General features: G+C 27.5%; 1 protein-coding gene across 1 annotated transcript in view; it reads left to right on the top strand.

The window, feature by feature from the left end:
* Nucleotides 1–6,987: 6,987 nt before the first annotated feature.
* Nucleotides 6,988–11,865, top strand: part of LOC117170927 (hornerin-like) — a 69,452-nt gene continuing 64,574 nt past the window's right edge. Inside the window, exon 1 of the mRNA XM_033357973.1 lies at nt 6,988–7,319. Coding sequence (XP_033213864.1) covers nt 7,259–7,319 — 61 coding nt within the window. The 5' untranslated portion in view covers nt 6,988–7,258. The remainder of the gene's footprint in view (nt 7,320–11,865) is intronic.

The following is an 11,865-nucleotide window of genomic DNA, read 5'->3' on the forward strand; positions in this document are numbered from 1 at the left end:
CCCCCCCCCACCATTTTAAACTGTAAATTTTGAGCCCTCAAATCGATAATATCATTTATAAATATTCCCTTACCATCGTTTAGCCTTATCTACTTAATTTGTAGACATTTTTTACATATTTTTAAATAAATTTTTGCATATTTTGTATTATAATATTATTATTAATTATTATTATGTATTAGTATAATATTTTTAGTTCTACGTATTTAATTTTGACCTTGTTTAAAAAATGCTGGAAGAATATTCCGTGACAAGCTCAAAAATCGCCCTCCTCCCCTCACGCAACGTGATAGCAAGTTTTAGCTTTACTATTTATTTCGATGAAAAACCTAACAAAAAAATCATAAATTGAAACGAAAAAATTGCAAAGCCAAAACACGTTTTACTAATATTTCTTTAGGTATTCACTTTTCAATCATAATCGAATTTAACTTTTAATCCATTCGCCACTAACACTTCGGTATGCACTAATAGGTACGAGATTACGCCTTTTCAAAAGGTCAAAAACATTCCCCTGATTACGAATATCTCAGGTAGGTTTTTGAAATCTGGGTCAATTATAGTCTAAATTTTTTTTAATTTCATTATTTATGCACACTAAAAATTTATAAAATCATTTTTGGCATGGCTGAGGAAAAATAAAACTTTTCTGCGTCATGCCCATTTTTCGTATGACGAACGCTTTGCAATGTACAGCGTTATAAACAAATGATTTTTTAACATAATTGCTATATATGCACAGTTTTACCTCAGAATCCATTGCTCAGAAAAATTTTAAACTTGTTCACTGTCTATATCGAGGATAAATCTCTTGAGAATAATAAAAAATCTTTCGATCAAATTAAAACTTCTCTCATTGTATTGTTGTTAAAAAGTTGCTATTTTAAAGGGGAAATTGTTTAGACTCTTCGTTTATTACTAAATAATCACCCAGATCAACAAGTGTCATAATATTGCTTCAAATTGTTGCATGCAAATAATAATTTTTTGTTCATAATTTCTTTTGCTAAGTTGTTTATAACAATTGATATAAATAAAGGCCCTCAATAACCAGAATTGACTTAATTTTTTTAATTAATCCTTGACACATGATTACACTTTTATTTTTTATCAATCAAGAGATTTATCCTCGGTATAGACAGTGTACAAGTCTTAAATTTTTCTGAGAGATAGATTCTGAGGTAACACTGTGCAAATATGGCAATTTTGTTTAAAAAATCATTTGTTTATTACGCTTTACATTGGAAACGGTTCGTCTTACAAAAAAAGCGTAAGATGAAAAGTATTTTATTTTTGCTCAGCCATGCCAAAAATGATTTTATAAATTGTTGGTGTGAATAAATAATGACATTGTTTAAACAATGATTGACCTAGATTTCAAAAACCTACCCAAAATGTTCGTAATTAGGGGCTTTTTTTGATCTTTTGAAAACGAGTAATCTAGCAGACCGATAAGAGCATACAGAACGCTTAGTGGCAACTGGATTATTGATCATTCAAGATATTTTAGAAGAATGAAGGTAAATCTAAATGATTTAAGAAACTGAATTTAATTCGAAGATATGATTGAAATGAAAATTTTGCTTATGAATGGAATCTAATCGCAAAAATTGGAGAAAAAGGAAGAATTGCAGAGAAGCAAGAAGCCATCGACTTATCTTGGATAGGATTCTAGATCTGAATCTGATGGGAGAATTTGAACTCTCTCTTCTCTCTTCGAGATTGACCATGAAGTGAATTCTCAAAGGATAATTATCGAGGTGCTCGCTAGACGGTAACAGGTGGCATAATGGTCTATTAGCATATGACTTGCAATTATCTGGTAGGGAGATTCATTGCGGATTCTTCACAAACGGGTAAACACTCTTGTAATCAAAAGAATGTAGCTGATTCAAATAGCTTACAACACATGGTGGGATGAATTCAAAAAACGAGGTTAAAAATAACTTCTAGATGGGAATTCTTAACCGATTTTGGATTTTTTGAGAAACGTTCAACATTAAATTTTGAAGAGATTTGTGCGGCCTATTTTTTAAATTTTTCTGTTTAAGGTTTTATGTCAATGCAAAGAGTGAAGAAAAAGTATATTTTTTTTTAATCTTCGTGAAAAAAAATTTATATGATTAGCATTGACAGACTTTATGCCCGGGGGTAGCTGAAAATAGAAAAAATGCCATTGTTAAGTTCATTCTTCTAAACAAATTATCCTAACAAATAGTCTACATCATGTATTTTTTATTTGCAGAATAAATGTTTGCGGTAAAATTACTTGCTTTCAGCCAAAAAATAATACTCAATCATAAAAATTTGTCATCTGATATTTTTTATTAATTTTCTAAACAAATGCATAATGTGGGCATTTAAATGCAGAAAGAAATAGTTTTTTCTCTTATTTTTTCTCAAATTATATCGCAAGTGATGTTTAATAATAAAAAATTATAAATCGATATTTTTTATTAATTTTATAAGCAAATCGTATAAACAAATGCCCAAGATGGACATTTAAAACCAGAAAGAAATCTTTTTCTCCTAATTTTCCTCAAAGTATGTTGCCCGTGATGTTTAATAATGAAAAATTATCATCCGATATTTTTTATAAATTTTACAAACAAATTACCAGTGTGGACATTTAAAGGCCAAAAGAAATCGCTGTTTCTCCGAAATTTTTCGCAAATTATGTTGCCAGTGATGTTTAGTGATGAAAAATTATTATCCTCAAGTATTTTTTTTTGCTTGTATTAATTAAATGTCCTTTTGATTTACGTGTATTAAAAAAAAATTTGTTGCCAGGGAATGCCTGCGAAACAAAAGACAGACCATTTTCTTTTGTTTTTCATGCATAAATTATATTTTAATTTGTTTTGCATTTATTAGAGGCAAAATTTGTTTACAAAATTACAAAAAAATATAAATTAACACAATACCACAAATAGACATTATTGGCGACATCATTTCAGAAAAGTAGGAGAAAAAAGGATTTTTTGACCTTTAAATGCCTAAATTGTAATTCTTTTTGTATAATTTGTTTACAAAATTAATAAAAAATATTGGATGATAATTTCCTCTAATTAAACGTCATTGGCGACATAATTTGAGGACAATTAGGAGAAAAACACTTCTTTGTGCCTTTAAGTGTCCACACTTGTCATTTGTTTATATAATTTGTTTACCACATTAATACAAAATATGGGGTAGTAATTTTCTATCACTAAACATCACAGGCGACATAATTTGAAGAAAATTAAGAGAAACAGTGATTTCTTACTGCCTTTAAATGCCCATACTGGGCTTTTGTTTATACAGTTTGTTTAAAAAATTATTAAAGAATATCAGATGATAATTTTACATAATTAAACATCACTGGTGATATAGTTTGAAGAAAATCAAGAGAGAAAAAAACATTTATTTCTGCTTTTAAATGCCCACACTAGGCATTTGTTCATAAAATTAATAAAAAATATGGAATGACCAATTTTTATGATCAATTAATTTTTTTTCGGTGAAATCATGCAATTTTCACACAAAAATTTATTTTGCTAACGAAGAAACCATAGTGTTGATTATTCCTAATTATCCTATACCCTCGTTCATAAAGTCTGGCAATGCTGATCATAGAGAAAACATTTCCACGAAGATAAAAAAATTACTTTTTCTTCACACTTTGCATTAACATAAAAGTTTGAACACAAACAGATAAAAAACCAGGACACATAAATCTGTACAAAATATAATGCTAAACATATTTTTTTTTAAATCCAAAATCGGTTAAGTATTGCCAGCTACAAATTATTTTGACCCTCGTTTTTTATTTCATCCCATTGTGCAACGGTAGCTTGCTTCAATGAACCGCACTCCTTAGTTGACTGACAACCCACTCTTCAAACCTAAATCCTCCATTTTAATCTCAAAAAACTAGATTTTTCTCCAAATTTCTAAAATGATTAAAGTATTTTAGAGTGAAAATAAAGTTGTCTTCAAATTATGATTTTTTTTGTCCAGGTGAAAGAATATCCATTTATTAATAATATCCATTTAAAAATAGTATGGGTTTATGTGGTAGGAAAGCTTAATTCTCTACTATAAGTGAAGATGTTTAATAAACACTAGGTATTTAAAATTCTAATAATAATTGAATTTGAACTTTTTTGTACTCCTGATCCTTTTATTTTATTTTTAATTTTACATGACATTGAGGTAATTTCTTAATTATTTTAAATTATTTAAACGATTTTAACTTGTTTAAACATTTCATTTCTTTAAGTAAACCGTGAAATGGATGCATTTTCTAGGATTTAAGAGATTCGAATAGTTTTTGGCACTACTTTCTTTTTTCAGAATGCTCTTAATCGATTGAAAATTTGAATTGTTTAAACATTTTATTTTTGTTGCCTTATTTTCAGCATGCATTTTCTCTTTCCTACCATAAAAAACATACCTAATAAATAAAATAAATATAAAAATTCTAAACAAAAATGTAATTATTTAGTCAATTTTTGGAATATTTGATGAAATGAGATGGATCTCACTGCTTTTACTGGAATAAATAGGTATCACACAAAGATAATTTATAAAGAAAAAAATTAAAAAGTATTATTCAACCTTATTTTGACGTAAAATCTCAATTTGTCGAAATCTTTTGCCAACACGTCTTGCTGTCAAATTTTTATAGTGACAAAAACTGATAATTATATCAATATTTTTGATTAGAAAATGCATATTTTTACTATTTTTATTTGAATAGGCTTGATTTTTTGCGCCATTTATTATAAATGTCATGCTAAAAATCCTTGCTCTCAAATTTTTCATACTCACAAAAAATGTTAATTTTAAAAACAATTCTCATAAACTAATATATATTTGGTCTATTTTGTTAAGAATTGTCTTTTTTCTAAATCAAATTGAAGTTTTTGCCAAAAACTCCTTGCTGACAAATTTTTTAAAATGCAAAAAATTGGTATTCATAGCAACAATTTTTTTAAAAATTTGCACTTTCCGAAACCTTCGTATAAGCAGATAGAAGAACAAAATCTAGAACGACGAAATTACTGTCAGAAAATGCTGAGAATATGACAGTGAGAAGTCTTTGGAAAAATATTTCTGGTTGATTCCGAAAAAAATTAAGCCTATTCACGAAAAAATGTAAAAATACGCATTTGTTTATAAAAATTGTTTAAATAATTAACAGCTTCTGTTACTATGAAAAATATGACATCCAGAAGTCTCTCGCAACACATTTCGAGTTATTTCCCGCAAAAAATTTAATCTATTCGTAAAAAATGGTTCTAATATGAGTTTGTTTATAAAATTTGTTTAAACAATTGGTAAACAGCATAATTCATTTAATTTATTTTAAACGAATATTAATATATGTCACATTATACAAAATCTATGAGGGTAAAATAGCTAATAATTACGTCTCACGCAAAAATTACTTTTGTTTATTATTTTATTTATAACACAACAAAAAATTATTTTTTTAAATTTCATATCTTGAATTATTTTTAGTTAGTTATAACATTGATTTATGATCTGTTTGAGTGGAACTTAATATCTTTAAAAAAATGGTGTAATTGAAAATTTGAACAAACAAAAAGTTTAAACTTATTTGTAAAATAAGAAATTTTGGTTTAGTCGGATTGTAATATTCCCAGTCACTCGTTATACCTAAAAGACTTACGGACATTTCTAAATAGTAAGGAAATAAAAATAGGTTAGCCTTTAAGCAGAGACGTGATTTTATTTTTGCACCAACATACATGGACCTGAGATCTCACAGACCGCCGTATTTATTGATATCTAATTAAATAAGTAAAGATGTTTTTGTTATGTAAATCTTATAAATAAAAGAAGGAAAATCAGAATAAATAATAAACTTCACAGGATAAACTTTACACAAATATCGGTTAAACTTTCTTTTGTTTTTCCTTTACAAACTCTATCACTCTAATAAATTTTCTGCAACAAATTTTCTTCTTAGTTTTTTCTGTGTTATCAATCTTATAAAGTTTTTTATTAATAATCTTTTACACCAGTGGGGGGAGAAAACTTCATATGAGAAGCATGGGGCGGTCTAGAAGACCGCACATGCATACGTCCATACTAACTGGTCACTTTTTGCTAAAATGAGAGATGATCTGGACGTAAAATTTTTTTGGGATGACCGCGTTCCGCAATCTGGGGTATCCGCATCAAATTCAGGGTTGTATGTCACATGTTTTATTTTAAATACCTTGAAACAAATTGAAACAGAAATATAAAATTAGGACTTTATCGTGGACTTGCGGTCTGGCGGACCACTCATGAGCTTTCAATTCATAATACTCACCAATCACACGCACGACTACATGTTGTCCATACCTCGGCAAAAGTACAAAACTAAAAACTAAAGCTGCTAATAACGTCAGGTTTGAGGAAGGCTAGAGGGGAGGGGCACCCACTTATCAGAGTCATGGTGCGGTCTGTGAGATCGCACGTCGACACTGAAAGGTTAAGCATTCTACTGTCGGTCAAATTTTGTCTGAAAAAGTACAATATCGAAAATTTTATAGGTCCATCCAAAAAAAATCCTAAACATGAAAAATAAGGGCTACCCGAATGAACACTAGAACAACAACAATGAAGTTCTTAAAAATTGATTCAATCTCCTGGTTGTAACACTGGTGATTAGAGAGACCAAATCTAGCAGAAAATAGGAGGTCCTTATCAATTCCGTGGTTCGACTGATTGGAAATCCAGTGTCTGGTGGAGTAAACTGGGTCAACCAGGGCAAGCTGGAACCCCTTCTCGGCATTGCAACGGAAGGCAGGTCCGGCGACCTCCGTGCGAATTTCTTCGACCTGGGAGGAGAGGAGTTTTGAAGTCTTTCTTGATCTCTCAAGGAAGAAAGGGAGGAGTGACTTTGGCACTCACTCGCACTCGATTCCATATCCGAGGTTCACTATAGTCTATAGCAGAGCACCAACTACCTCATATCTCGGAGGGTTCAGTAAGAATCGCGCACTGCAACTTGAAGGTGGCTCTCGCCCCCGAACCCATTCGCTTTCCTATCGCTTAAAGCCGGTTGAGACAATCATCAGCAGCAGTCATCGCGAATCCATTGACTGGCTCGATCACTATTAATTTATAGCTTCGATGTCCGGAGTCTCGAGTCTCCACCTCACTAATCATCTTTCGAAATCTGGATTTTTTTCCAAGTTCGCGGATTTTTTAAACATAGACTACCCAAAGTTGGACCTTAAGTGAGGAAAGTGCAAAGGGGATGGGGCGGTTTTGCCTGCTGACCCTTTTGCTGGGGCTGCTGCATCTTGGATTTGCTGCAAGTAAGTTTTGTGATTGGAGGGTAGCGAGATTATTTTTTTAGTCGATTTTTCCAGCTGAAGAAATATTTCTGTTTATAAAAACTAATTTTTCTTTATAAAAATCAATTGATAGTTGAACTTTTTAGAGGCTTAAGTTCAGAGATTGACCATGATGAAGAGCTTTGACCAAACCAAATTACCTTTTTACCTTTTTAAATCATTAAAAATTATAAGTTATTTTGATATCAAAATATTACGAACCATAGAATAATGTTTAAGCAAAAGTATATTGGCTTTTAATTTGAAGTTCTTTGATATCTTAAATTATAAATGTGGAAAGTTAAATCTACAAATGATCCCTTTTAAAAGGAAAATCTAAGAAAAACCTTGTGTAAATTGAGAAACATTTGTATTTGTCAATATTGTTGCGTTGTTAAATGAAATCTTTCAAAATTATTTAATAAATTATTGAAAATATTATACATGTTTTATGTTAACGCTTTTGGCTAGAAATTAGTATTTTTAAATCATTTTATTGGAAAATCTTAAAGTTCCGTAAAATAGTTACAATTTGTACAACTTTTAGGTTGCAGTAACATTTTTTGCCAGGAAATGGCATTTTTAAACAAAAATCATCAAAAGATTCGCTATTTATAAAATCAATACATTTCAAATAAAATGTAAAATTTTGAGCAATTTTAGGTTATACATTTTTTTGCAGGAATTGGTTTTTTTTATACAAAATTCCTAAACTCTTAGATGTAACATTTCTCAACAACATGCGTCTTTTAGTTGTATTATAATTTGTACTAAAAATTGGCATTGAAAAAAATCATGAGATTTTGAAAATCCACAGTTGAAAAAATAATTATACAAAATTTTCCATTTTAGAACAGTTTCAGGTTATATTAACGTATTTTACACAACAGTTGTTATTTTAACATCATAAGTACCAAGACTAAAATAAAAATTAAATCAGATATTATGTTTTTAATAAAAAAATTATTTAATTTGAAAGAATATTTACAATTTTTCAAAAAATGTAGCTTGGGTTTGCATTTTCCACATAATATTCGTATTCTTAAACAAAAATCATTAATTTTAAATTCAAAGATTTTTAATTAAAATAATAAAATTTGCAATCCTGAATAATTTTCATTTTTTATAGTATTTTTCTTGACAGAAATAAAAATTTTTATTTAAAAAATCATTAAGTTTCAAAGAAGATTGACAATTTTTTAGCAGTTTTAGGTTTTATTGTCGTTTCACATTTAAATCTGTTATTTTTAAACACAGAAAATTATAATTTAAACAAAATTAAATTTTTGGATTATGTTAGTGTTTTTAGACAGAAATTTGTGTTTTAATTGGAAAAATCACATTTTAAAAGAGATAGATTTTGTGTACAATTATAGATTTTTCTAGCTGTGTTCACAGGAAATTGTTTTTCGTAGAAAATTGGAATTATTAATTTTTTTAATCATTAAATTTGAACAAATATGGAAACTACTTGAACGATAATATGTTATCTTAGGGGTTTATGCCTGTGGTGCGTATTTATAGTGAAAAAATTATTATATTTCAGAAAAGATCAATTTTTTGCACAATTGTAGGTTGTGCTAGCTGTTTTCATCAGAAATCGCTTATTTCAAACAAAATAATTAAATGTCAAAAAGAATTTACATTTAATATAATTTTTTGTTATTTTATTTTAGGTTAGTATTATTCATTGAAGACGGGTGTGTCAACTTTTTTAAATCATTATTTTTTATAGTAAATTTATAATTTTTGTGCGATTTCAGGTTATGTTGGCGCTTTTCCCGTATATCAATATTTTGAATAAAAACTCATTAGATTTCAACAAATATAAACTACTGTTATACAATTTAAGGTTATGCTCGAGTTTTTCACCGAAAATTTATATACATTTAAAGAGAGATTTACAATTTCTGAACAATTTAGGTTATATTAATATTTCCACGGAAAATCGGTGATTTTAAACAAAAAAAGTTTCAAAGAATTCTTATTATTCCAAATAAATTTCATTTTATTGTTTTACATCGAAGCTTGATATGAAAAAATCATTCGATTTAAACAAAATATTTTCCAACTTTTAGCAATAATATATTACCATAGCTATTTTGACTGAAAATCGATTATTTTACACAAAAATACTTCAGAAATAAAATGTATACGTATATTTTAATTTCATGATTGCGCATAATAAGAAATCGCGTTCGTAGTGCGAATGTTTGTTACATAGTTAAATTAAAATTGTACGCATTTCTTATGATTTCGACAGCCAAATAAAATACACAAAAAATATAAAATATATGGAAGTATATTAAATATATTCAATTACATTAAAATTTACCTTTGAACGCTTTCTAAAAATAACATTTTCTATTTTTTGTGATCCTTTCCCCTAATCTACATTGTAAGATTTTTCATTACTTCTGCAGCACGGTATATTAATCAACAATATAATATTACGACGATTAGACTCTTGAAAAAATGGATCGAACGTAAAAGCATTTCTCATGGATCGATAAACATGTAGATAATATCGAAAATTATTTGGAGAATTTGAATAGAAGTGAGAACTGAATACATTCTACAATCAAGAAGGCTAACAATGGAGTTAATAAAATGATATTTTGTAAAAAAATTCTATAATAATACCTTTCGTTAACTGAATCCCCTTTGGGAATTTCAAAATCAGAAAGTGAACACTTTTCTCTCTTATTATCTGTAATAATTCATTTCAGTAAGTTAAATTCATACTTCTTATATCTTTGAATACCTTATGCGTCTTTTATGTATAATAAAATTCAATATTTCATGCACTGTTATCAAATAAAACATAGATTCCATTACTGCCTTGCAAAAAGAAACTTCAAATAATGAACTAAACACATGTATCTTAGTGTCTTATTTCCAATACAAGACAATAAATTCTATTTAAATTAATTATTTATATACAGTATTAAATAATGTTTATTTTATAAATTTATCAAAATATAATGCAACGACAATAAAGAAATATTATCAAGGATCTTCAATAAGAATGTAATACAAAAAATGGTTGATTTAGAAACAAAATGATATATTTTTGTTAGTTCTTGAATTGATTTAACCGAATTTGATTGGAAAATTTTTTTTTAACTTTAATATTTTGTTATTCGAATCACATTTTGAAGTTATCTAGTTTCTAAATCATATTTGCATATATTGTATTTTTTGCGGTAATTTTTCTGTCATGCAGAGTGAAACGAAAGTGATATGAAATTCATTATTCATTTCTGCATTCTTCATCAATGCACGAATTTATTCAATGTCATTCAAGATATTATCAAGAGAAATCGTAGGTCCATTGATCTTAATGATCAAGAGGATCAAGAGCGTCTCGTATTATTTAAGGTTGGGTTGCAACACCGATAACTGGAGCAAACAATCTCACAAGGACGATACCATGTCTCTCACTAATTTTATTCTTTATCCATGGTGTGCCAAATCGAATACCAAAGTATCTAGAATCATCTTCAAGGTGTTCGAAAATGTTTTTTCACGAAGTTATAATCACTTTAAACTCCTTTTTAGAAATTTTTTTACCAAAGTATTTGTATTTTTCTGCAAAAAAATCAAAATAGGTAAATAGTTTGTTTATTAAATTCAAATACGAAACAATATGATTAAATTATTTCAATAAATTCCAGTAATTCTTTATTAATATTGATATATAACTATATTTGATATAATATTTAATTTTTTCAGCGTTCTAATTTTTCCATCATATTATCACTTTATACTCACTTTTATCAACTTATATCAAAATTATTTGTATGTTTCTCAACAATAACAGAAAACACAAAAATATACAACAATTTCTAGATTTATTTTTGTTTTTTAATCGAATGTAAAAACAAAATGATACAAAAAGAAATGTATGATATTGAAGATATTCTTGTTGAATTATATTATATGAACGTGATTTTTTAACGTTTTAGTTGAACCCAATTTGAAGAGATCAAAGATTTCACTCTTTTGAAATATTCATGAATTTTAATTATTTCAATGAATTTCACTAATTTTTTTATTAATTTTAATATTTAAAAGTTTAATAATTTGAAATATTAGAACTTAAAAAATAAAAAGTTTCTAAAATTAAGATTGAAATTATAATATGATAATTTTTGTTTTATTAATAAATTATAAACTTTTCATTTTATGAACATAAACTTGATTATTTTCAATTACTGATTTTTTTAACTTTTCGGTTTTTTTTGACGGAATTATATGCAATTATTTTATACCCACTGTTATCCATTATTCACAAAATGATTTGTAGTTTTCTGAGAAGCACACAAAAGCAGTTTACAACATTTTTTAAAATTTTTTTTTTATTTTTTTGGTAATCAAATTAAAAAATGGAACAATATAGGAAGAAATGTATGATTCTGAAAGAAACATGATATAATCAAAGATTTCAATATTTTCTGATATTAATAAATTTGAATTATAATCAATTTGACTAATTGTTAATTAAATTTAATATTTGACAGTTGAA

Source organism: Belonocnema kinseyi, chromosome 4 (genome assembly GCF_010883055.1).
Source record: "Belonocnema kinseyi isolate 2016_QV_RU_SX_M_011 chromosome 4, B_treatae_v1, whole genome shotgun sequence".
NCBI classification, from domain to species: Eukaryota; Metazoa; Arthropoda; class Insecta; order Hymenoptera; family Cynipidae; genus Belonocnema; species Belonocnema kinseyi.